Genomic DNA, 27,765 nt, shown 5'->3' with positions numbered 1-27,765 from the left:
AGCGTTCAGGTGAGTAAGATTACTAGCAGGCTTCGGGGGGATGCTCGACCACCCCAGCTGCACCTTGAGGAGAGAGTCCGTGTCTAGAGGACAGTGTGGACAGGATCAGTAGCTGCCCACCCTTAGTCTGTCTGTGAACACCAGCACTTGACAAAGTATCAATCAATCTGTAGGAGATTATATACATACACAACAGAAACCCATGCTGGCATAAAGTCGCCAACTGTCCTTCTTGGGAAACATTGCCCACACTTCTGACTTTGGGTGCTCAGATGTCCTTTCTTTTATGAAACTATGGTCATAGCAGATGGTTTAGTTTTTGTTTGTTTGTTTGTTTTGTTCTGTTTTTGTTTGGCTGCATTGGGTCTTTGTTGCTGTTCACGGGCTTTTCTCTAGTTGTATTGAGCGGGGGCTACTTTGTTGTGGTTCATGGGCTTCTCAGTGCGGTGGCTTCTCTTGTTGCAGAGCATGGGCTCTAGGTGTACAGGCTTTAGTAGTTGTGGCATGTGGGCTCAGTAGTTGTGGCACACGGGCTTAGTTGCTCCGTGGCATGTGGGATCTTCCTGGACCAGCGATCGAACCCGTGTCCCGGGCATTGGCAGATGGATTCTTAACCACTGCGCCACCAGGGAAGTCCAACCAATCCCTTTCTTAACTAACTTATTAGATCAACCAACACCCTTCAATCTCTTGGTGAAACATTCTATCTTTATACTTGTGGCAACAGTTAGATTCTCTTGAAGGTCCCCTGGTTTCTGCTCTCACCCTGCTCTTGAGGTATGTGTTTAACAAGAGTCAGCTGCATTCAGGCCCAAACTTGTTTAGGCTGGTTATGTATGTTAATTATAATTATCCAATTTAATGAATTCATCCAGAAACTAAACAATTAAGAGTAAACAGAAAGGATATTGATCAATGACATGGAGTATAAACAAAAGAGTACTGTTATTTCTACAAAAACTAAATTTATTGTTTTAGAAAGACTCAGTTAAAGCATGCCATTAATTTTTAATGTCAAATTAGGAATGAGGGGGAGAACTGTAAAATATTCAGAGTGAAAACATAAAAATGAAAAGGTTTTGCAATCAGATTTCTTCATAAGTATCTAGAATGTCTTGCTCCATGTTAGGGAAACTGGAACTAGAAACTCCAAGACCAGACAATGTGTGCGGTTTGTGTGCAAAAGGCAATGAGTTTCTTCTTTCGGCAAACCCATCAGCGAAGAAAAGGCTTAGCGCTACATCTAAATACTAGCAAATGATGACAGATTTAGATATTTTGAGCCAAAAAACACATTTAGAGAAAGAGTGTATCTTTTGTGTGATTCCTCGATTTGAAAAACTTTTCCAATGAACTCACCAATACCAATTCCAACTACATTGGGTAAGAATGCACCTACTTGGTAAAATAAAAAGCTGACCACTATATTAGTTCCCTCCTGATCTAAAAAATTATTGATACATGAAATCAACTGATGTTAGCTGCCTGGCCCTTCCTGGCCCTTCCTGCTAAAGGCCAAGCGGCTATGAACTCCATTTTCAAGTTGTCAAGCCAACGTTTATCTTAACCATCTATTTTGAAGATTGCCAACCCAGTATATTTTTCTCCCTCGACTGATTCTCAAAAGGGCTGTCCATAGAGAACAGGCTTATGTTTGCCAAGGGGGAGGGAGGGTGAGAGAGGGAAGGACTAGAAGTTTGGGGTTAGCAGATGCAAACTATTATGTATAGAATGGGTAAACCACAAGGTCCTACTTACTGTACAGCACAGGGAACTATATTCAATATCCTGTGATAAACCACAATGGAAAAGAATATTTTAAAAGAAAAAAATTTATATATGTATATATAATATGTATAACTGAATCACTTTGTTGTACAGCAGAAATCAACCACACGTCAATTTTTAAAAACGGTCTCTGTCTTCTGAAAGCCAGAAATATACACATAGTTCTTAAAATGAGACTATTCAAACCTTCCAATTTTTATAAAGTGGAATCTTTAAATATTAATAACTCAAAAACCAAGAGGGGGAAGCCCCAGGAACTTTAGTCAGGCTATAAATAACTGGGCTTTCAACCAGAACGGAGTGGTTAGATATCTTGGAGTTTGTCTTAACAGAATGTGCTTTCCTGGAAAATGATAAATGCCACCCTCACTCAGACCATCAGAACCTTATCTGAACTTTCTCTCTCTTGCAATAAAGGTGCTAGTCCAGAACCAAAAGTATGACTTAGGCAAGTCTTTACAGAGAGCCGGATACGGCTGAGACAACACTGAGATGCCAATCTATAAACATTATGAAACAATTTCCCTTCAGAACTCTTGCACATGTTTGCCTCCCTTCCTCCACCCTGACTACTTCCCCAGAACTCTCAGCCTTGAACAAATTGGACTGGATTTGGGACACATTTCTGCAGTCATGACCCCAGACCTAAAGAACCTAAATGCCTCCGGAGAGGACCACCAGTCAGAAATCTGCTCTGTCCAGCTATAGAATGGACTGGACAAATTTCACAAATATCATGGCCTAGTCAACTCCATCTGTAAGGACACAAAAAGGTCCCTTTTCAGACAGCCACCCATCCAGATGGCTGGAATTTGGGTTAAAAACATTATATCCAGCAATATATCTGGTAGACGTCTTTTTTAAAGCTTGAATGATGAAACTAAATGTTAGAAGGACAGAAGAAAAGCCGGTGTGAACAGAGCAGAGCAAGTGAGATGGAGAGTGGCTAGAGAGAGGGTCCTAGAGGCAGGCAGGGACCCATGGATCCCTGGAGCCTCAAGGGCTGTGGAAGAAGCCACCAGAAGCTTACAAGCAGGGAGTGATCAGGTCTGTGCTTTAAAAAGATCCCTCTGGCTGCTGGGAGGAGAATGGACTCGGGAGCAGAGAATGAGACGGACTCCAGGCCAGGGGCTGGACTAGTTTGGTAACCGTGGAGATGGCAAGCTGGGACAGGATTCAGGATTCCAGAGGGAGAGCTGCCGGGAGCCTAGAATAAAGACAGTACGTCCGGCATCTGTAAATACTCACTGACTGTCCCTGTGCGAGTAGCTGTGTGTACATACAAACACACACACTCACTCACACACTCACACACACTATCCTCCTTATACACACAGTCCAGGGTGGTGGTCCAGACTCCAGATTCTGAAGCTAAAATGCCCAAGTTCAAATTCTAACTTATCCTCTTGCTAGCAGTAAAACTTGGTAAGTCACTGAACCTCTCTATACCCAGGTTCCTCATCTGTAAAATGGGGACAATAATAAACGCATCTTCGGACTTCCCTGGTGGCACAGGGGTTGAGAATCCACCTGCCAATGCAGGGGACACGGGTTCGATCCCTGGTCTGGGAAGATCCCACATGCCACAGAGCAACTAAGCCAGTGAGCCAAAACTACTGAACCCACAAGCCACAACTACTGAGCCCTCAAGCCACAACTACTGAACCCACATGCCTAGAGACTGTGCTACCGCACTGAGAAGCCCATGCACCGCAACGAAGAGAAGCCCCCACTCGCCACAACTAGAGAAAAGCCTGTGTGCAGCAATGAAGACCCAACACAGCCAAAAAAAAGGAAAATTAAAAATAATAATAATAATAAAAGCATCCTCTCAGGGTTGTGGTGAAGGTTAAATTAGACACTGTAGGTAAAGCATTCAGGGAAGAGTGACTGTCACATAGTACATTTTCTTCTATTGCTGCTGTAACAAATTACCACAAATGTAGTGGCTTCATTAAAATGATACAAATTTATTCTCCTAAAATTCTGGAGGCCAGAAGTATGAAATCAGTTTCACTGGGCTAAAGTCAAGGTGTTGGCCGGGCTGGTTCCTTCTGGGGGCTCAGGGGAGGATCCCTTCCTGCCGTTTCATCTCCTGGAGGCTGCAGCATCCCGTGGGTCCCGGCCGCATCCCCCCAACCTCGATGCCACCATCACCCCATCTTCTCCTCTGTGACCTTCTTGCCACTCGCCTGTAAGGACGCTTGTGCTTATATTAGGACCAGCTGCATAATCCAGAATAATCTCCCCAGCCCCAAATCCTCGACTCTGTTACATCTGCACAGCCCCTGATACCATAGAAGGTGACGTTCTTGGGTTCTGGGGATTTGGACATCTTTGGGGACCATTACTTAGTCCACCACTCACAGTATGCAATAAATAAAGGTGAATTACTATCACTGTCATGATATCATCGCGATTATTCCCTCAGCAGCTCCAGAGTGTATCCCTAGCCCCCTCCAAAGCTGTATGGGAGAGAAAGGGATGTGGAAAGACCCCTGTCTAACTCCCAGAAGCCCCCAGAGACTAGGTCCCGAGTCCACACCATAGCTGGCTGTGATGCTGGCTGCATCAGGCAGAGGCCTCAGTCACTGGCTGGTCCCACGAGGGGACTGGAGGGGGTTGGGCAGAAAGCAGACAAAGCAGGAATATACTCAGAGGCCTCAAGTGGATCAGAGAGGGGCCCCTGGAGCACAGCCTAAGTGGTCTTGATGGTGCTGTATTCCGTGGGCTCCTCCTGGCTCCTGCTGGGAAGGTGAGTGACGAGGTGCCCCATGTTGCTATAGGTTGGCTCCTGATTCGAGGTGGCCAAAGACAGAGCTGCGTAGGCAATGTCCTCCGTGGGAAAGGGAGCCTGCAATGAAGATGTCCTCGGGGTTAGAGAGGCTGGCAGGAGGCTGTGCCCACGGATGCAGGAGACCTTGGGGGAGCCTGGGGGGACAGACCCTCCAGGGTTTCTAGAGTCTTCTCCCAGGCCCTCCAGCTCCTCCTCCCTCCACTCTGCCAGGCACCCTGAGCTCTGGCCACAGCAGAAGACACTCTCCCTCATTTCCGTGCCAGGGCAGCACCTTTTGCATGGAATCCCAGGTCACTCAGCCTGTTTGGGTCTCCCCTGCCCAGCACGAGGACCGCGTCTGACCAGGCTCCGAGTCTCCCAATGTTGAGACCTGGTGTGGAGGTATTTCCAAAGGCCAAAAGTCCGCAGCAGCTCTGCTGGCAAGTCTTCAATGGCTGCGTCTTTGCCCAGCACCCACCCTCCCATGCGGGCGGGAGAAAGCTCATCCCCAAAGGAGGGGACAACAGCGGGTCTGGTCCAAGCCCCACAAGAGCCCCACTAAGCACATACCATGGTGACATACTCCACTTCCCCCGAGCTGACCTGGGCAGAGGAGGAGGACTTCGCGGAAGCCTTCTTCCGGGAGGAGCCGGAGGAGTTCTCAATCTGCTGCAGGCTCAGGTTGGCGTAGCAGATGTCGCTCTCCAGGGGCTGAAGCACCTACAGGAGGAAACACGGAGAGGAAACGCCGGTTCCTCTTCCACAGAGGGACACGTGGCTCTCTGCTTCCCTGGGACCCCCTCTCCCAGCTTCCTCTGCACCCCCCACCTCCTTGCAGTCTCCCACGCCTGCCCCCTCCCAAGCCCTCCTCCCTTCTGGCTGATTCCAGCATCCTCTTGGGCCCCTTCCTCAGCCCTTGCAGTTGGGCTGTGAGTACACGGACACTGGGCCACACGGTTTGTCTGATACATTTGGATCTCGGTGCCCCTGGGATGGAACATAAGGAAGGGGGGAACGGTGTCTGGTGTCTCTGCTCTGACCTCGGGGACGCTCTTACCTGCTCTGGGGATTTCTCAGCAGCTAAAAGACAAAAACAATCAGAGTTAGAAACCCCATCCAGAGACTCACAGGTGCCCCCAGGTCTGGGAAAGAAAAGAGGTGAAATGGGCTTCAGGCTCAGATAGGGGAGACCTGGTTCTTACTCTGATCCCCTAGATGAAAACTAAGGAGACCTCGGCCCATCTATTCCCCACATCACAGAACTGTGCAATCCGCTGCTCGGGTGGCCCTGGCAGCGACCAACTCCCCTGGGATGAGGCTCAGCCTCTCATTTCTGCTGGCATTCTGCCTGTGACGCCACCATGTCTCCACCTGCTTCATCATTCAGGGGTCAACTCAGAGTCACACCTACCTTCCCCAGCTGCCCAGGCTGTCAAATCCCTCCCTCCCGGGATTCCCAGGGTGTTTGATTCATGTCTGTCTCATCAGCCTTGTCCCACTGAATTCTGGGTAGTCCTCAGGTGAGATGTGCACTGCTGGGTGGCCAAGCCTGTTCCTCCTGTGCCTTCCTGGTACCGGTTGTGCCAGGCACACGAGGGCTCCTTCAGTACAAGTTGTCCACAGAGACAGGATTGCTCCAAGCTGCCCTCCGAGTGGAGTACTCGAGTTGGGTCGGAACCTTGTGGACCAGCTTTCAGGCGCTCTCTGGTTCCTATTTCTTTCTCTCCCTGCCCTCCCCCCTGCCACCCTCATGCCCCCAGCTTTGGAGACAACAAAAAAACAAGAAGATTTTCTCCTCTGCTTTCTAGATACTGAGGGGGACAGAAAGTATTTGTAACTTAGATCATGGACAATACATTTGGGAGAAAGTGTGATGAACAGAAGACAGGCTCCCCTATTCCCAAACAGCAAGATTCCTCAGGCTGTGGGGAGGGAGCAGTGGGAAAGAGGGTCCCGTGAGAGCTCAGGTCCAGTGGATTCTGAGAAAGGGAAGAGGCGCAATTGTTGTGAGAATGTGGAAGTGGAGCCAGACAGGAAAACGGTTTGGCTGAGGCCAGACCTCGTGATTGACAACTGCACGCTAGTAAGCAGAGGCCCTTCCCTGAAGGCAACTTTACACGGAACCAGTAGGGTAGCCTGAGAAAGGGCTGGAGCAGAGGAAGAGAAAAATAGGAGACCTAGAGGGCTGTGTGTGTGTGTGTGCATGTGTGTGTATGTGTGTGTGCACCTGTGTGTATATATCCGTGCATGTGTTTCTCCCTGCCCTCATTCTACTCAGTACCTCCTTGACAACCACAGGACTCCCACTAAGTGCCTGGGTCCCCTAAGAGGGCTGTCTGCCTAAGGCCATTGCCATCTCTGCCACCAGGAGCCAAACCAGGAAACAGACAGAGAGGCGGAGCAGAGAGGCTAGAAGAGCAAGGAGGGGTGGGCAAGGCAGGCGTGACGCCAAAACCTCCTGGACTCACCTCCAAGCTCCAGCCCCTCAAACTGCCAGCTGCCATGGCCTTTGGGACAGCACCCCTTCCAGACTGTGCGGGTATTCCCTTGGGCCGATGGCTCCCGGATGACCGAGCTGGCCATCAGCCCCACACACTTCCACCCAGCCCAGCCCCCGCCCAGCATCCGCCAGGCCCCCTCACCTTTCTTCTGTCGCTTCACCTTGCTCCAAACCACAAGTGAGGCCACCATCAAGAGAAGCAGCAACACAGCAAAGATGAGGGGAAGGAGGACTTTGAGCCTCAGGAAGACACTGCTGGAAAGGACAGAGGATGCCCCATGTACCCCGGCTCGCCTCCTGCCTTTGGCCTTATCCCACCCACCTGGACACAGGGATAGCCACACACCTTGAGGCCTTTTGACCTGCAGGCCTGTGGTTTCCAGCCTGGGAACCCCTACTCCTGGGTGCCCTCAAAGATGGTTTTTAAATAAAAAGGAGAGGCAGGTTCCACAAGGTGTTTCAGTGGGTCCAGAAGCCAAACAGAAATTGTATGGCAAAGGCTCTGAAAAGGCCTCCCTGCTTCTACGCTTGCCCCGTGTACAGGCCAAAGAGTGTCCCTCACCCAGTAATTTGGGTGCATTCAGAGCCGGAGAAGGTGACGTATTTGGAAATAAGATCTTTGCAGACGTCGTCAAGTTAAGATGAGGTCACGCTGGATTAGGAGGGGCCCGAATCCCATGACTGGTGGTCTTATAAAAGGGAAATTGGGGCACACAGACACACAGGGACAAGGCCACATGATGACAGAGGCCGAGACTGGAGTGATGCCGCTGCAGCCAAGGAAGGCTTGACTCACGGGCAACCCCCAGGCTAGGAGAGAAGCCTGGGACAGAGTCTGCTTTTGAGCCCCAAGAAGGCGCCAACCCTGCCGACACTTTGATTTCATCTCTGGCTTCCTGAGTCGTGAGAGCACGTGAGAGGAGGCCCCAGCATCCTCGGGCTGGAGGGTCTAGAGCCTGGCTCTGGCTGGGACCTGGGACTACAAAGGGTCCCCCCTTGGGAGGAGTTTGGGCCAAGTGGGCCACAGGGAATGGCAGCATCGGAGCTGGCTTACCTGCTGTTGGAGCAGGAGCTGGTCACATCCGAGCAGCCACTGGTCTCTTCTGATTTGACCGGCGCTGTGGACGTGTGGATAGTGGAGGTGGTGGGAGTGGTGGTCGGCACTGTAGTTGGTGCTTGGCATACAAACCAGGTTACACACTACTCTGCCGGCTCACCCCCGCAGCCCTGTACGTGCCTCTGAGCCGGGGGAGTGCGGGGTGTGGTGGAGCATGGACTGAGGAGTCTGGAGCGGGGCCAAGGGAGGGGGCCTATAGCCTGGACTGCCCATATCTCCCTGGCTGCTAGGAGACTCAGAGCCTCAGAAGCAGGTGAGGCTGGTGCAGGTCCAGGGAGGTGAGAGGGGCCCAGGGGCCCCTCAGGATAAGGGCAGCTGGAGTTCAGCTGAAATTCAAACACTCCAGCTGTTTATGACGGGGCCTCAGGCAGTGCCGCTCTCATTTATCCACAAGGACTGGAGCAGAATGGGGGCTCCCGGGGGGCGGACACACCCAAGGTCTGTGACGTCACAGGTCAGGACCAGCCCTGAGCAAAATCACAAGGTTCAGGAAGAGCCTTTACTTAGGGCAAGTTCTTACGCTTCCACGGCGGGGAGGGTTACGTCTCAGGAATATTGAATGGAATGATGAACGTGCTGTGCTTTGCAAGTATAACGAGCCTCACAGGTTCCAGGGTGGGGGCGGGGGCTCCGTTGACTGTGTCCCCACCCTCCTTGCCACAGGTGCCCAGTGAGCTGGTGGCCCCTGTCCAAGGGTCAGCAGAAGCAGAGCCCAACAGATAAACTCGGTCAAACCAAGGCACGGGCACCCCTGAGCTGACATGCCCGGGAGTGTTTGCATCCAGAAGGACTTAGGAAGAGAACATCATTAATCCCAAATGTGTAAATGGCTCATGATGGGATTTCAGGCACAGCCCTTTGACTGTGGAGGCCTTTCCAGACCCCAGGAGTTAAGCACAGAACCCCCACTGAGCTGGGTCTCCTTCCCCCTGAGATGGGATATGCAACAGGGGGTGGGAATAGCAGCTCTGAAGTCCAGCCTCAAATTCCAGAAACAGCAGGAACACCTGTGCAGCAGGTGTCCCAGGAGAGCACTGTCAGGAATTGGGGTCTCTGGGTCCCGTGGAAGAGGGTCCCCTTGGCCCACGGGCTGAAGCTGGGCCCATCACCTTCAAGACCATGGGCAACAGACTTAGGCACTGACTGTGCGGAGGGAAAATAGTGTGTCAAGAAAGGCTTGATCCCCTCCGGGAGGAGGCCCGGGGAGCCAGGAGAGCCTCCAAGGGAAGCCCTGCCCCTCCCAATCAGTGGGCAGTAGGGGCTCCATGGGACCTCAGGACTCGCCCACCCTCTGGGACAGCTCACTCTGAGTGACAGGTCACTGAAGTGGGACCCCAGGGACCAGGACAGGGCACATGCACACAGACACATACTCTTACCTGGGTCAACAGTCACTTTAACTTGGGTCCCCAGGTCAGTTCCGACTCTCTCAATCCCACACCAGTAAGTGTCTGCATCGCTTAGGCTGAGCTCCTTCATGGTCACAGTGAATGAGCGATTTTTCCAGGTGTCCCTGATGGACACACGGTCCTTCTTCACCTCCTTCTCTGATCCAGTGGTTTCAACAAGAATCTTGCAGCTGCTCCAGGCAGCTCCTCGGCACCACCACTTCACATACGTCTCCCATCCACGGTTGTATCGACACTGCACAGTCAATGAGTTCCCCACCACGCCTCGCTCTTCTCTTGGGCCCGTGATGGCAAATGAGCCTGGAAAACACAAATCCATGTACCTGTCACCTCCCACCCCGAGGGCAGGACCACAGCCTCCTGCATCGTGAATAGCGCCAATAAACCCAAGGACCTCCTGAGTCAAATAGCGGTCAAGGAAGAAATGCCCCTTCTGTAAGACAGACCCTTTTGTCCTTCAAAATTCTATCAGGTCAAAGCTACCAGGAAAATCCCATAAAAGCACAATACAGATCTCAAAGACACAAGCAATAATAGCTTTTTCACCTCTCCCCCTGTCTGTGGCCAATACATCTTTCTATTTCCAGAGATGTCCTTTGGCAACCATCTCTGTTATGCTGGTGTGATGGGGGGGAAAGACCAGAGGACCCATTTCCACAGAAGATGACTTTGGACTGACGACCTCAGGAGGTCCAGCTGAAACATCCCCCTCACCTGTCTCTGGAGAAACTGTTGCTAAGGGTTCTGTTTCCAGTGGTTCTATAGTAAACCACCCTGGCAGGCACACCTTTGAATTTGACCAAGACAGTGATACCAGTCAGTCTCCCTGTGCTATGGAATCTGTGTCACCCAGATCCCAGTTCTTCCCATTGAATTGCTTTGGTTCCTTTGCCAAAAAGCAAATATGTGAGTTATTTATGGAGTTTCCACTCTGTTCCATTGATCCATGTCTGTCCTTATACCAAATCCCCAGTCTTGAATACTAGAGCTTTGCAGTAAGGCAGGTATCATAGAGTGAAACGGCATTTTCTTATGATACATGCTCTTCGTTCATTTCCTCACCTTGGAAAGATTTCGCATACAGGGAAATTCTTCTTTACCGAAAGAAAAACAGCACGTCGAGCACGATGAAAAAAGGCCTCCGTGTCGGAGCCTGGGAGGTAGTGAGGACCCCAGCAACCTGGGGAGCGCGTGCGCCCTGCAGAGGCGGGGCCCCTCCCACTCCGCCCTTGTCCTCATGCAAGAAGCAGGCAATGTGGTTTCAGACCTTTGCACTTTTCTGGAGTAGGTCAAAATCTGGGTTTGGGGTGGAGCCTGTCAACTTTAAAACTCTGCCTTATTTGGAAACAACAGCCATCGGGCCTGGGCCACCCAGCCCCGCCTGCCGGCAGAGCCTGCTGTCCCGGCTCAACTCAGATCCACGCTGGTCAGCGAGGTTCCTTCTGTCACTTTCCTCGCGCATCTTTGGCGGGGCTGGTAGAGATACGCCGCTGCCACACACGTGACCTGGAAGATAGCCTTTTTTTATGCTCTGAGATCAGAACGTGACCAGAGCAAAGGAATTTTGGTTTCTTTAGGATCTTAAAAAATTGTCTACAAAACTGTCTGGCAAATTCTTCACTGGGGCAAATTCTTTGGTTACTTCCATTTTTTCCTCCATGAATGTTGACCTGTTCAAGCTTTTTTTATTGTTCTTTAATAAATTCTGTTCTTTTGTTTTGTTTTTCACCCAAAGGTATCTATTTTACAGTGTATGTATTAGCATAAAGTTCTGCAATTATAAAGTATCCTTTTATAATGGAATTTTTCATACCTATCATAGTGGCAAATTTTGATGACGTTTTGTTTTATTGTATTGATTACACGTGCGGTAGGACTTCCTTCCCTTCATGTTTTTCCTCCTTCTCCTCTTCCTCCTACTTTTCCCTGCGTTAAACCATTTTGAAATTTAGTTGGTAAATGTTTTTATTTCTTAATTATTAATTTCTCATATGTATAATTTTATTACCACATATTTTCTAATTTGCATATTAAAAACAGTGATAATTTTCTTTCTAAAATTAACTAAAGCATATTGAAGGCTAATAATTTACTTTTGTCCACTTTTACAATTAAGACATAATTCACATACAAATTTTACTCTTTGAAAGTGTATACTTCAGTGGGTTTTAGGATATTCACAAAGTTATGCAACCATCAGCTCTACCCAATTCCAGAACGTTTTCTTCACCTCAAAAGGAAACCCCTGGGCTTCCCTGGTGGCACAGTGGTTAAGAATCCACCTGTGAATGCAGGGGACACGGGTTCAAGCCCTGGACAGGGAAGGTCCCACATGCTGCAGAGCAACGAAGGAAGCCTGTGTGCCACAACTACTGAAGCCCGAGTGCCTAGAGCCCTTGCTTCGCAACAGGAGAAGCCACTGCAATGAGAAACCCACACACCACAGCGAAGATAGCCCCCACTCGCCACAACTAGAGAAAGCCCATGTGCAGCAACGAAGATCCAATACAGCCAAAAATGTAAAAAAGAAAGTGTTAGACAGCTGACACCAAATAAAACTTTTTTTAAAAAAAGAAGCCCCTTACCCATTAGCAGTGACTCCCCACTTCCTTCTTCCCTGAAGCTTCTAGTGACCACTAACCTTTCTATCTCTATGGACTTGCCTTTCTGGACATTCCATATAAATGGAAGCATACAATGTATGGTCTTTTTCGTCTGACTTCTTTTACTTAGCATAATCTTTTTAAGATTCATCCATGTTATAAGGTGTCAATATTTCACTCCTTTTTCTGGCTGAACACCATTCCATGGTGTGGATCTGCCACATTTTGTATAGATGCATCTATCCTATGACCTAGCAATTCCACTTCTAGATATTTATCTAAGAGAAGTAAACCAATGTCCACAAAAAAATTTTTTATCACGACTTTATTCATAATAACAGCGTATTAGAAGTAATTCAATGGAGAGGGAGGCTGGGGTTAGTGATGTAAGCTTTTACATACAGAATGGATAAACAACAAGGTCCTACTGTAGAGCACAGGGAACTATATTCAATATCCTATGATAAACCATAATGGAAAAGAATGTATTTAAAAAGAATGTCTATATATGTATAACTGAATCACTTTGCTGTACAGCAGTAATTAACACAACATTGTAAAGCAACTATACTTTGAAAGAAAGAAAGAGAGAGAGACAGAGAAAGGAATGGAGGAAGGGAAGGAGGGAAAGAGAGAGAGTGAGAAAGAAAGAAAGAAAGAAAGAAAGAAAGAAAGAAAGAAAGGAAGGAAGGAAGGAAGGAAGGAAGGAAGGAAGAAAAAGAAAAAGAAAGACAGAAAGAAAGAGAAAGAAAGAAAGAAGGACGAAAGGAAGGAAGGAAGGAAAGAGAAAAAGAAAGAAAGAAACTCAAATGCTCAACAGGGGAACAGATAAGTAGTGGCATGTTCATAGTAACGGCATACTATGGAATAATGAGTGAATTAGTGATACACAAAAAACATGGATGAATCTCAAAAACATGATAAGTGAAAGATCAAAAGAGAATACACTTTATGACCCGTTTATGTGAAGATCTACATCAGGCAAAACAACCTTTGGTGATAGCAATTACAACAGTGATTCATGGGCGGGGGAAAGATTGGGAGGACACTAAGGAACTCCAGGCAATGGAAATGTTCTGTATTTTGATAGGCGTTACAAGGTATATGCATTTGTCAAAACGCATTGAATTATACACTTAAGATCTATCCATTTCACTATATGTAAATTATACCTTACTTTTATTTTTTTAAGAACTTTTATTGAGATACAATTGACATACAATAAACTGCATATATTTAAAGTGTACAATTTGATACTTTTTTTCTTATTAGTAATGTATATATGGCAATCCCCAATCTCCCAATTCATCCCACCCCAACCTCCCCCGCCCCATACCTTGCTTTTAAAGACTCTTATGGGATGCATCTGGAGTTATGCTTAAGGACAATTTATAACATTAAATGCATATATTAGAAAAGTAAAAAGGACTTTAATAAACATTTATTTCAGAAGTTAAACAAAAAAAACAGAAGGAGGAGTAGGAAGAAAGAAGAAAGCAGAAGAAACGAAATAAGTTAATAAAAATTAATGAAATAGCAAAAATTGTATTATAAGGAAAATCAACAAAGCCTCAAGTTGGTTAAAAATAAATAAATAAATAACCCTAGTTAGATATTCATTTCAGAAAGAGAGAGGTCTAAATAATGAATATCAGGAATGAAAATAGGGACATTAGTACACATCCTGCACACATTAAAGAGATAATAAGAGGATAAGGTAATAATGGGATAGAGTAATAAAAGAATATCTAGACAAGATCATGCCAATAAATTTGAAATTTCAGATGGAATAAACAGACGCTTGGCAAAAATAATACAATATGCTAAAACAGCAAAAAAGAAATAGAAAATCTGAATAATCTTACAACTATTCAAATAAATTAAATCCATTATTAAAAACCTCTCCAAAAGAAAACTCCAGAATTACACAGCTTCAACAGAGATATCTATTTACTAAACACTGAAGGAAGAAATAATGTCTACCTTACACAAAAAAAAATTTGGAACAAAGGAAAGGAGGATGCAATCCCAAATCCATTTGATGAGACTGGCATAATCTTGATGCCAAAACCTGACGAGGGCAGTGCAAGAAAGAAATATTATAGGCAAATATCACCCATGAACATAAGTGCAAAAGTCTGAAATAAAAAGTCAGCAAGCTGCATCCAGGGATATATAAGAAGGATAATGCACCCTCACCAAGTTGGGTTTATGCCAAGAAGGCAAGATTGAACATTAGAAAATAAACAAGCAGGGACTTTCCTGGCGGTCCAGTGGTTAAGACTCCACCCTTCCAATGCAGGGGGCGTGGCTTCGATCCCTGGGAACTAAGATCCCACGTGCCCTGCGGTCAACATCCACTCATGACATTCTAAAAACTCTTAGCACATTAAGGGTAGAACTTCCTTTATCTGATAAAGATGATCTATTAAAAGTCTCAGCAAACACCACAATTATTGTGAGACATTGGGGTGTACTCTATAATAATGTGTTAACCTGCACTCTGATCCTGTACCCAGGATCAATGTACTTGTGTTATTTACTGAAATTCTGACCAACATAGTAAGACACAGAAAAATATAAAATATATAGTTATTGGGGGAAAATAATAACATTTAGAGAAATTTTTTAAATCTTAAATTTATTTTTTTAGCAACCATTTTATTTTTTATTTTTAAGCTCCTTATTGGAATATAGTTGCTTTACACTGCTGTGCCAGTTTTTGCTGTACAACAAAGTGAATCAGCTGTATTTATACATATATCCCCGTATCCCCTCCCTCCTGAGACTCCCTCCCACCCTCCCTATCCCACCGCTCTAAGTCATCACCCATCATCGCATTGATCTTCCTGTGTTACACAGCAGCTTCCCACTAGCTATTTATAAAATCTTAAATTTAAAAGGATTTCCGGGACTGCCCTGGTGGCACAGTGGTTAAGAATCCGCCTGCCAATGTAGAGGACATGGGTTCAATCCCTGGGCTGGGAAGATCCCACATGCCAAGGAGCAACTAAGGCCATGCGCAACAACTACTGAGTCTGTGCTCTAGAGCCCAAGAGCCACATGCCACAACTACTGAAACCCACGAACCTAGAGCCCATGCTCCACAATGAAGAGTAGCCCCTGCTTACCACAACTAGAGAAAGCCCTCGCAATGCAGCCAATAAATAAATAAATTTATTTATTTAAAAAAAATGTACTGTTAAAAAAAAAAGATGAGCAATGAGGAAAGACTTGCCTGCCAGATAGTAAAACAGTACCAGGCCATAATAAAGAAACCAGCTTATAAGTCTAACAAGACTAGATAAACGTATCAATAGACCACAGTCAACAGCCTAAAAACAGATCTAGTCTATTTAAGAATTTCACACGTACCATAGAACACTAAAACTATTAACAGGGAAGGGAAGGGTTAGGGCATTACCCTACCCTGTCACCTCTCAGGGTGCTCCATTTAGGTAAATAGAGAGAGATTAAGGAGGTCAGCATAAAATAGCAAAGCATTTTTTAAACTGGAAAAAAAATAGAAGGGAATCTTCCGAAACTTGAAATTAATGGACAACAGGACACAAGAAAAAGTCAGTAGTAAATGTGACTGCATGCAAATATAGCACTTGGACATACCAATAAACAAAGACTGAAAAGGCAAAGAGCAGACTGAGAGAAATATTCAGAACAAATAACAGAAAAGGATTAATAGCGTTTCTCTTGATTAAGAGTGTATAGGAAAAAAACATGAAGACCCCATTTGGAAAACTGATGAGAGGTAAGAGGCAAGTCACAAAGAGGAAATTCAGCGGATACTAAAATTCAAATATTTCATTTAAATAATCTAGTAAATAAGAAATGTGATAAGACAACGCCATTGTTCACATGTGAAACCGGCCAAGTTTTGATGACTCTCGTTTTGCTGCTGGGGCCAAGCGGTCAGGGCACTGTGAGAAGATGCTAGAAGGAATGTAACTGGTTTAACCACACAGAAAGCCATAAGGCAGCTGTACGTATTAAACATAGTCATGGCCTTTGCTCCAGTAAGGATACTTCTAGGATTTGGTCCTCAGGAAATAATCAGAGAGGCTAACAAAAGGGTATGCACAAAGATTCATCACATAATTAGCAAAAATAGAGGAAACAAGTTAACTTCCATCAATTAGGGAAATAAGTATGTGATGAAATATAATGCAAACACTGATAATTATGCTTAGAAATATTTTTAGTTATGTGGAAAATTCTCATATGAAGTGAAAATGAGGGTTTTAAAAAATCATATATAGTACAATACCAATAATTATTTAAATATGTGTAGAAAAAAAAAGATTTAAAATAAATAAACCAAATTGTTAACAAGTGGTCACCTTGGGCATTTAAGACAGACATAAGGTTTTTTTTATTTTTCTTAATTCTTTTTTCTTTCCTAATTTGTTTTTTTTTTTTTTTTCCTGTAGTTTCCCAAGTATCAGTAATGAGCATTTATTACTTTCAGAATCATAGGAAAAAAACAAATGCCTGGTCAGGGCTGTTTAATAGTGTGGTAGGCAGAGTAACGGCCCCTAAACATGTCTATGTCCTAACCCCCAGAATCTGTGAATATGTTCAAACTTACATGGCAAAAAGGGACTTTGCAGATGTAATTAAATTAAGGGTCTTGAGATGGAGAGATTATCCCGGATTATTCTGGTGGCCCACTATAATCAAAAAGGTCCTTATCAGACGGAGGAGGGAGGCTCAGAGTCAGAGAAGGAGAGATGGCAATGGAGCAGGGGCTGCAGTGATGTAGGGCCACACGCCAAGGAAAGCAGGCAGCTTCTGGACTTCCCAGGCAGTCCAGTGGTTAAGACTCCGTGCTTCCACTGCAGAGGGTGCAGGTTTGATCCCTGCTTGGGGAAGTTTCACATGCCACAGGGTGCTGCAGGCAGCCTCTGGAAGTCTAGGAATCAAATTCTCCTCCTAGAGCCACCAGAAGGAACGCTGCCCTGCGGACTCATTTTAGACTTCTGAGCTCTAGACTGTAACATTATAAATTCGTGCTGTTCTAAGCCATTACGTTTGTGGTCATTTGTCCCAGAACCCCTAGGATTCTAACATGGATGGCCATTCCAACTTTAGTTGCCATGTCTCAACTGAGCATTTAGTATCAGATCTGACCCTGGACCCATCTGTTCCACTCACTTCTCGGACCCGTCTTCCAGGTGCCCACTCCCCATCAACCTCGGCAGAGCACTGGTTCTGCTGTGGGAACCCTCCTGGCACAGAGCGAGCCCGGAGCTCCAGGAAGCAGCATCCCCACCAGGCATGGTTACTCACAGCCTAGACAATCGGGAATAATCCTAGATCAGGTGGAAGCTGAGCCCCAGGGGGAGGTGACTGGCTCACTGTCAGTGAGTGACAGTCGGGACTGGACGCCACCTCCAGCTCAACAGGGGACGTCAGCTAGTCTCTGCTCTGGGTCAGCACACCTGGGGTCTTGTCCACATCTGCGACCACTCACAGTGAGGCTCAAGTTGGACAAGGCGGCTAATTTTTCTCTGAAAAATATAGGGTCATTTAAAATCCCTTTTCTCACAGAAAATGATGCTATCAAGTCCGGCAGGTACTTTTTTTCTTGTGTACTTTTAAAACAGTGAACTCTTGAGAAGAGGGAAGTAGTGCTGGTTAAATGTGTTACTTGCAATCAGAACTGCCATGGGAGAAGCTGGTGACAGGTGGCACAGGGGTCCACACTGACAACTGGGTTCCTATTAGCACACAGCTGTGCCTGTTCTGCTTCAGACAGATATTCCCGCCCTGCCTCCGTCACTCCCAAATCACACACACACACACACACACACACACACACACACACCCCTCACACCTGCTCACCATCAAATTCCCCTGTTCCCGGACATCGGGGAAAAAAGCAATCCTTCATGTGCATTCCGTGCCTTGCTTGTCAGTTTGTCCCCTGACGTCTCACCCAAAATTTATCTTCTCCATTTCTACACCAAAACTCAAGGCTGAGCGTCCACGAGCCACCCCAGCCACCCACGAGCCACACGTCTGCTCTCCTCCCCTAAGACCTTTTCCCCAAAGAGATAATAGTATCCTCCCAATCAGCCCCACCAGGCTGTTGTGAAGCATGTAACAAAGCCACAAGGCCTTTCTATTCCTCAAACATACCACGGCCAAGCTCATTTCTGCATCAGAGCCCTGCTGTTCCCTGTGCCTGAAAAGCTGTCCCTGATCTGAAGCGCTTACTCCTTCTGGTCTTCCAGGTCTCAGCTCAGGCAGCTTCTCCTCAGAGGGCTCCTTCTATGCGCAACCTATCGAAAGCACAGCCACCACTCCCTGAGTCAGGGCATCTAATTCAGCTTTGCTCACAGCATGTGTCACTGCTTGGAAGTATCATTTTCATTTCTATGCCTGATGGAATGAATGATCAAATCAGACCACATAAAAGGGTCACAGGTGGGGCTTCCCTGGTGGTGCAGTGGGTTAAGAATCTTTCCGCCAATGCAGGGGACACAGGTTCAAGCCCTGGGCCGGGAAGATCCCACATGCCGCAGAGGATCTAAGCCTGTGCGCCACAGCTACTGAGCCTGCGTGTCACAACTACTGAAGCCCGAGTGCCTAGATCCCGTGCTCCACAATAGGAGAAGCCACCGCAATGAGAAGCCCGTGCACCACAACGAAGAGTAGGTCTTGCTCACCACAACTAGAGAAAGCCCACGCCCAGCAGCGAAGACTCAACGCAGCCAAACAAACAAAAAAGAGTCACAAGTCACAAAGGACTATCCAGTTGTCATGCCTTCTGGAGACTCAGATCCAAATGCAACCACAGAAACTTTTCTCAGGAGAACACAACTGCTCCTAATTCTTCTCTCTGCTTCTTGATTATTTTCTTATTGAGGCAATTCACATACCATGCAATTCACCCTTTTAAAGTGTACGGCTCAGTGGTTTTGTAAGATATTCACAAAGCTGTGCAGACATCAGCACTAATTCCAGAACATTGTCATCATCCCCAAAAAAGAAACCCCACACTCATTGGGGTCCCTCCCCCTTACTCCCTCCCCCAGCCCCTGGAGACCACCAATCTACTTTCTGACTCTATGAATTTACATATTCTAGACATTTCATATGAATGGAATCATACAAAGTACAGCCTTTCGTGTCTGGATTCTTTCACTGACCTTAATCCAGGTTATAGCAAGAGTCAGTACCTCATTCCTTTTTTTATTTTTTTTAACTTTTATTTATTTTGGCTGCGCCAGGTCTTAGTTGCCACATGCGGGATCTTTAGTTGCGGCGTGTGGGATCTGGTTCCCTGACCAGGGATCAAACCTGGGCGCCCTGCCTTGAGAGTGCAGAATTTTACCCACTGGATCATGAGGGAAGTCCCATCATTCCTTTATATGACTAGTAGCATACCATGGTATGGGTATACCACGTTTTATTTATCCATCCATCGATCAGTTGATGTGCATTTAGATTGTTTTCACTTTTTAGCTATTATGATCTATGTAGCCATGAACATTTGCGTACAAGTTTTTTATATGGGCATGTCTTCCCTTCTCTTGGATATATACCTAGGAGTGGAATTGCTGGGTCACGTGGTAACCACCTGTTTAACATTCAAGAATGTCAAATTGTTTTCCAAAGTGGCTGCACCATTTTACAATCCCATGAGCAATGTCTTCTCCAGATAATGTTACAAGTCTCAATTATTTAATTCTATGAAAGTAAGAATCAGAAAGATTTGATTGGGGTTGGGGATGGGCATTACAGCAATCATACTGTTCCCTGTCCATTAGGTGTGTTCACTCATTCAACTAATACTTAGTATTTGTCTAATCTGCACCTGCTGTGGTTGGAGGCACAAAAATCCTGGCCCTCCTGAAGCTTACATTCTATCAAGGTGGGGGAAAAGAGAGGAAAAACCATGGAGAAAAACAATGCAAGGGAATTGCTCTTTTAATTAGGGTCATCAATGAAGGGTTCAGTGAGAAGCAAAGACGTGAAGGATGTGAGAACTGGAGCCGGTGGCTATCTGAAGAAGAGCATTCTGGGCAGAATGAACAGCAAGTGCAAAGGCCCTGAGGCAGGAGTGTGCCTGGCATTTTCAAAGAACATCTAAGAGGCCAGTGTGGCTGAAGTGGGTTGAGCCAGGGAGAGCAGAGTAGAAGAGGAGACCAGGGAGATGATGTGGTGGGGGACACGGATGGTGCCACCTTGAAGCCTCTGTAAGGACTTTGGATTTTTACTCTGAGTAAGATGGCAATCATTGGAGGCTTTTAACCAGAGGAGAGACAGGATCTGACTTACATTTTCAAAGGATCATTATGGGATATGAGAGAAAAGATAGATGCTCCCAGAGTTCTGCCTGAGCACCTGAAAAAATGAAGTTGCCAAACACAAAGATGGGAGAGAAAAGAATTTGAGGGGGAAGATGCGGTCACATCACGTTTAAAATGTCAACATCTGAGTGAAGATGTTGAATGGGCAGTCAGAGAGAAGATTCTTGAGTTCAAAGAAATGTCCAGGCTACGGATACCAAAACGGGAGTCGTCTGTATGGAGGTGGTATTTAAAGCCAAGAAAGGAAGTGAGAGCAACAAGAGGGTGACTCTAGATAGAGAAGGTGCTCAAACACTGAGCTCTGAGGTCTCTCAACATTTCAAAGTCAAGAAAATCCCCTTGACTTTTAATCAAGATGATATCCATGTGACTTCCCTGGAGGTCCAGTGTTTAAGACTCTGCCCTTCCAATGCCGGGGGTGTGGGTTCAATTCCTGGTCAGGGAACTAAGATCTCCCACATGCCGCGTGGTGCAGCCAAAAAAAAAAAAAAGGTACCCATCAACTTCAAGTTGACTTCAACCCTCTCTCTCTGGTCACATCCCAGCCCCCTTTTCCTCTTCATCCTACCAAGCTTACCTCCCCGTGACCTTTCCTTTCTACTATTTCCCTCTTTCCCCAAAACCTAGAACCACCACTCCCTCTCCATCTGGTAAACTCCCTGCTTCCCTTCCTTCCAGGCCCCCTTCCCCCTCACCCCTTCCCCAGAGCCTTCCCTCACTGATAACGCTTTCTGGAAGGTGACAGTACAGGAGTGAGTATTCACCAGCTCTCCTGAGCAACCAGGGCGCCTCTGCTTTTCCCTGACCAGTGGGGGCCATCGGTCTGTCCATTCTGAATGGCCGGTCCCTGGACAGTCAGGAGGTACGCCCGAGGCTGGGTTCGTTATGAAGTCCATGCTCCGTGTTTCTGCGTTGGCCACTGTGGGCACCAGAACCCCGGGTGAGGGATCGAGTGGGTGGAATATACGGGGAGGAACTACTTGGAAACGGGGTTGGTTTCTCAGCAGGACACCTTGCCGGGCCCCCTCCTCCCTCTGCCAGCCACTTCCTCCTGCCCCATAGGCTTTTCCCTCGAGAACAGACCCAGGCCCCGCTCACCTGCAGGCCGCACGAGGAGGAGGAACGGCAGCAGCAGGTGCATTTTCTCCTCACACAGGCCCTCCTTGGTGGAGCGTATCAGAGAGAACCAACTGCAGCCTCCTTCATCTTCCAGCCCTTCTGCTTTCACTTACTGTGGCTCTCGTACTTCCTCCTTCAGTCCCTTCCCACTGGCGAATGAGACTAAAAGAGGAAGGAGGTAGAATGGGTGAAATTTCAAGGCAGTCAGCAATGCAAGAAGCAATCATGAATAAGCTTTTGAGAAATACCTCCCTGTCCGGGCCCACGGTGGGTGCTCTAAAAGGAGAACTTTGCTCCTTCTTGGCCTTGAAGTTTGCAGACCCACCGGGTCTGAGCAGCTCTTACTCAATCCTTCTCCCTTGATGGGAAGGCTGAGATGGGGAAACCCAGCCCCACTGGAGAAGTAGTGGAGCACTAAGGCTGATGGACACGATATCCTAAACGTGGAATTTCAAGCCTAGCCAAATTCTCAGGAGCCCGGAAGGTCAGGAGCTCCACTGTATCACCAGGCGCTTGGGCCAAAGTCAGAGGAGAGAGTCTAGATTCCAAACTAGACCAGAGATTGGAATGAGGGGGTGAGGGGGTATCAAAACCCAGGCTACCTACTAACAGAAAGGGTCTTAAAGAGTAGGGACACGGAAATTCCCTGGTCGTCTAGTGGTTAGGGCTCCACGTTTCTTCCACTGCAGGGCGCATAGGTTCAATGCTTGGTTGGGGAACTTAAATCCCGCATGCCATGCAGCACAGCCAGAAAAAAATAGTTGGCACAAATGAGCATGGAACCACTGGTCCAGTGGGCAAGAGGGGCCTCTTTCTGAGAACACACCAGAAACTCATCGCTGTGGCCCAGCTCACAAAGTGAGAATCCACAGATATCGATTCCAGCCTGAATCCTCCAGAAACTTGACAATTATACCTTCCTGAAGAAACCAGCTCATTGTCCACAGCTATTACCCCCTAGCTCCTCACCCCCTGACACACACCTTGTAAGAATCATCTGTTGCAGTGGGAAGAAAGGATACACCAGCTTCGCCCGTCTGACTCCCTTTCTTTCTAACAACTTTGTGCCCATCTCCCACTTGCCTCCCGCATCAGAATCCCTGCAAGACCTGGGGTGAAGCACAGAAATTAGGAAAAGCACACATACCTTGTGACACCTTGAGGAGCAGCTGAGTCCCAAGGAGAGGTAGGCACCCTCCTCAGGAATGGGGAGGCATCAAGAGGGTTATTTGCACAGGAAAACACAGTAGCCGATAAACCAGGATGTGGCCAGAATTTGCCTCCCACTTTACATACCTCCAGACTATAAAATAAGGTCAACAATACGAGGTGAGAGCTCGATCCCCAGCTCAGCAAAGCCACCATTGGCCCGTGGCACTGCACAGCTATTCCGAGAGCTGTCGAGTCCCAGCAAACAGGGACACCATTGGGCTTCCAGGGGAAAGGACCAAGGAATGAAGCGAGATGGGTAGCCTGATAAACAAGGGGCAGATGCTCTGAGGGGTGTGGGGTAATCTTTCCTTTATTGGGCACAGGCAGTAAGGAGTGAACAGCCTCTGAGCTGCTCAAAATTCTGCCTGTGGCCCGACACTCTGCTCCTGGACCCTCTTGGATCAAGAACAGAGATTCTCCTTTGAATCAAGAATTCTCTGAGCATCTTTAAGTGATAGCCAGTCTGTTCCTCTAAACAAATGCCTCTGGGGACTAGGGGAGCGTCAGGGTATTCTGGGGCCCCTGTGCCCTCAAAGAACCATTTGAGGCCCTCATCTGAGCTTGGCCCTTGATATCTGCATGAGTCATTACTGAGCCAGCCCTCCACATCCCCATCTGCAAAGGAAGGGATTGGACAGATCATCGGAGATTCCCCTGCCCTGAGGCATCTGTGTGTGTGTGTGCGTGTGCATGTGAATATGTGTGTATATGCACACGTGTGCGTGCATGTATGAGCACATATGTGGTGTGTTCCTGTCTGTACATGGGCCCGTATGTGGGAGCTGTGTTACGAGCGTGTATTGCACTGTGCGTGCCAGTAGTGTGTGTGTGTGTTCGTGTATTGCGCGTGTGTTCATGCAAGCATCAGTTTCTCCTGGTGATAGGAATAGAGAATCTCTCAAGCTATTCTCTAGGGCATATTGGACTTACAAACTACAATCTTTTCAGAACCCAATCTGTTCTCGGGGGAGGAACTCCTGTGTTGAAAGGGCTAGTTTTATTGAGTCTCTCCCACTCTGGAAGAGAAGGTCCATGAGTTGTCTGTTGCAAGGCCCACTGGAGATTTACAAAACCAAAGTCTAAACCAGGTGGAACTGAAGAAATCCAAGGAACTAAGCCTCTCAGTGGAGGAACACCAGCAAACAGCATTCAGCCAGGCTTCCACAGGACCAGAGCAGACAGTTGCCATGTTGCTGCCAATGACATTATTTCAGTTTTTTTTAAATGGGTGAGTAATATTCCATTACATCTATGTACCACATCTTCTTCATCCCTTCATGTGCCCGTGGACATTTAGGTTGTTTCCATGCCTTGGCTATTGTAAATAGTGCTGCTATGAACACAGGGGTACATGTATCTTTTCAAATTATAGTTTTGTCTGTGTAAAGGCCAAAAATCCTTCTGCAAAAGCGAAAGAATGGGTTATCATGAACTGGTAACTGATTTAACAAAGCAAATGACTGATAGCACAGCAATGGACATTTTCCAGGTCTACTGTCCCTCTGGTCTGCAGTCTATGGAATGAGAAACAGAGTCTCACCAAGCTCTTGTCCAGGAATTCGAACAGAGGCAAAACTTCTTTTTGAGAAAAACAGGTTTCCAAAGAGTGGGTTTACCCCCTACTAGGATGAGAAGATGAAAGGGCTCTTTGATTTTCAGAACAGAGTGTCTGTCATCTCTGCCACCTGCTCCTCGGGTATCCAAGGTGGGGAACGCCTGCTGAAACTGACGAAACGAAAGAGCTTCTGTTCAGGCTCCCTTGGCCCAAAGAGCCTGATCTTTTTTTAAGCACCTTTTAGTGTGCTAGATTTATTTGAAAAAATAAAATCAAGTATTTTTTAAGCAACAGTTAGGCTAAACATTGGCATTCTTCTTGGCTTCTACCAGAGTTGTCCTAGCTCACCATGCTTCCCCAACACACAGACTTTTTCAGATTACAAAAGTAATGTGTGGGACTTCCCTGGTGGTCCAGTGGTTAAGACTCTGCACTTCCACGACAAGGGGTCGTGGGTTCAGTCCCTGGTCAAGGAACTAAGATCCTGCATGCTGCATGAGGCACCACCAAAAAGATTAATAAATAAAAAATTTTTTAAAAAAAAGTTTATGTGTAACCAGCATATACACCTAAGTGAAGTGCACATAAGTCATCATACAAGCAGACCTCTCTGCCCTTTCTTCTTTTGCTTAATAATATAGTTTTTCCAGGCTTCCCTGGTGGCGCAGTGGTTAGGAATCCGCCTGCCAATGCAGGAGACACAGGTTCGAGCCCTGGGCCGGGAAGATCCCACATGCTGCAGAGCAACTAAGCCCATGCTCCACAACTACTGAGCCTACACTCTATAGCCAATGAGCCACAACTATTGAGCCCACGTGTCACAACTACTGAAGCCCACGTGCTCTAGGGCCCGTGCTCTGCAACAAGAGAAGCCGCCGCAATGAGACGCCCTAGCAACAAAGAGTAACCCCGACTCACCGCATCTAGAAAAAGCCCGCGCACAGCAATGAAGACCCAACGCAGTCAATCAATAAATAAATAAATAATATAGTTTTTCTGAAACAGCACATAGAATGAGATTTTCCTCATTCTTTTATCATTCACAATATTGCATTGTGTATAAATTCTAGAGTTTATTTCACCAGTCCCAACTGCTGAATTATTTGCTCCTACAAATGCTACAAGAAGCAGCCTTGCACATATACCTCGGGTACTTTTGCAAGCAAAGCCACAGAATTGCTGAGTCAAAGGAATTTGCACTTGTAACTTTGATAGATAGTGTCCATTACTCTCCAAAAAGACACAGTGTAGACTCCCACCAATGGTGTACCTATGAGTACCTGCTTCCCCAAGTCTCAGCTAATATTGACCATTATCAAAGTTTTATCGGAACCATTGTATATTATTTTGTATCAGTCCGAACCATTGTATATTATTTTGTATCAGTCCGGGTTCTCCAGAAAAACAGAACCAGTAGGAAATAGATCTATAAAGAGAGATGTCGTTCACGGAGTTGGCCTAAGCAACCGTTGGAATCAGCAAGTCCAAAATCTGTACAACTGGCAGGCTGATTGGAAATTCTCAGGCAGGAGCTGATGCTCGTCTTGGGACAGAATTTCTTTTTTCTCAGGGAAACCTTAGGTTTGCTCTTAAGGTCTTTCAATTAACTGGAATAAGGCCCAGGGATATTACTGAAGACTAACAAACCAACTGATTGCAGATGTTAATCACATCTAAAATATGCCTTCACAGCAATTTCCAGATTACTATTTAATTGAGTAACTGGGATTATAGCCTGGCCACGTTGACACACAAAACTAACCATATATTCACACACAATAAAATATCTCTATTCATAACCTTTTTTCATTTTTCTATTGAGACCTTCTTTGAGAGTTCTTTACATTTCTAGGGTTTTTTTTTTTTAATTTATTTACTTTCTTTCTTTATTTATTGGCTGCATTGGGTCTTTGGTCCTGCACGAGGGCTTTCTCTAGTTGCAGCGAGCGGGGGCTACTCTTCGTTGCAGTGTGCAGGCTTCTCATTGTGGTGGCTTCTCTTGTTGCGGACCATGGGCTCTAGGTGTGCGGACTTCAGTTGTTGTGGCGTGTAGGCTCAGTAGTTGTGGCACATGAGCTTAGTTGCTCCACGGCATGTGGGATCTTCCCAGACCAGGGCTCAAAGCCGTGTCGCCTGCATTGGCAGGCAGATTCTTAACCACTGTGCCACCAGGGCAGTCCCTTACTAGGTGTTCTAACCCTTTGTCTGTCACACGTCTTACTAGGTGTTCTAATCCTTTGTCTGTCACATGTCTTGCCAGTATTTTCTCTCTGTCGTTTCTCATCTGATTTTGTTGCTGGTATCTTCTGTAACCAGAATATTTTTTTCTCTACAGTCAGATGTATCGATCTTTTTCTTTCTGGCATCTGAATTTCCTGTCTTGTTTAAAAGGTCGCTCAGAGCCACTGGAAGAGCTGTGGTAACCACCCCATTCATCTTGGTTTTCTAAACGTTCCCCTGAATCACGAAGTCACAGGAAAGCAACTTATTTAGACAGCATTAGCCTAGTGCCCATTGAGAGGCCTCTACGGAAGTGCAATTTAATGTTAGGCCCTGGCTTTTAGCAAGGGTCGATACAAAAGCTGTAGGAAAAGCTTTGCATCTTCTGCAAAATTAAAAATGCCCATTTTTGTCATTCAGGGCCTCTTGTATGAGGGTGAGTCAAAAATTATCCCCACTCTAGCTGCAGAATTTGTAGAAGTTTTAATATAGCCGGAGTGCCCGCATATAAGAATCCACATAAGAGATTCCTCTGGGCAGCTCACGCCAAAAGAAAATACTCATTGATTGAAAGGACTCAAGTACCACACACCCCATCTGGCTTCCCATTTTGTCTTGACTGCCAGGAAATCCAGAACCAAAAGTAATGCTCAAATGCAGAAACAACCCCGCCTCCCTCTGGGGCAGAAGTTCCTCAGGCAGCATCATCAATTGTCCTTTTGTAGAGTGGCTTTCTTGTAAATCACCTCACATCCCTTTTGGATGTGTATGAAGCACAAACACGGACATAAAGGAGATGACGTAAGAAGAGAGAACTAAGACACTTGTCTGAATGGCAGCAAGACTGACACAGAAGTTTCTCTCGCAATCACAATTAATTAACATTTTCATAAATGCTCCAAGAGAGAGAAGATGCAGTAGAAAATCTAGATCTGAGGGTGACATCTGGCTTCTCCGAGCAGTGAAATTTGGAGCCCACCTGGAGACACTTCAGGAAAATCCTGGCAGCTGTTGAGTGGAGAGAGAAACTCCACTGTGTATCTAAGGGAATAGATGAGGTAGACCCATCTCTAACATTTGGGGGACCAGGGCTAGAATACAAATAGTGACCCATATACCATATGTCTCAGTGT

The 27,765-nt window shown here is 46.5% G+C and overlaps 1 protein-coding gene across 2 annotated transcripts; it reads right to left on the bottom strand.

Annotated features, from left to right (window-relative positions):
- Positions 1-3,739: 3,739 nt before the first annotated feature.
- CD300LF (CD300 molecule like family member f) lies at positions 3,740-21,731 on the bottom strand. Of its 2 annotated transcripts, none has more exons than XM_057716911.1 (7): positions 21,625-21,731; positions 9,561-9,890; positions 8,119-8,239; positions 7,207-7,319; positions 5,622-5,644; positions 5,135-5,284; positions 3,740-4,642 (listed from the first exon to the last, which is right to left on the bottom strand). In XM_057716911.1, exons 1-7 carry the CDS (start codon positions 21,665-21,667, stop codon positions 4,487-4,489), a joined length of 936 nt encoding a protein of 311 aa, XP_057572894.1. In that variant the 5' UTR covers positions 21,668-21,731; the 3' UTR covers positions 3,740-4,486. The 2 variants fall into 2 exon arrangements, with proteins under 2 accessions (XP_057572894.1, XP_057572896.1); XM_057716913.1 differs by having other exon boundaries at positions 5,168-5,284; positions 7,207-7,316.
- Positions 21,732-27,765: the final 6,034 nt, after the last annotated feature.

Source organism: Hippopotamus amphibius, chromosome 17 (assembly GCF_030028045.1).
Source record: "Hippopotamus amphibius kiboko isolate mHipAmp2 chromosome 17, mHipAmp2.hap2, whole genome shotgun sequence".
NCBI classification, from domain to species: Eukaryota; Metazoa; Chordata; class Mammalia; order Artiodactyla; family Hippopotamidae; genus Hippopotamus; species Hippopotamus amphibius.
Note: the sequence above shows the minus strand (reverse complement) of the source record. Positions and strands in the feature narration are given on the sequence as shown.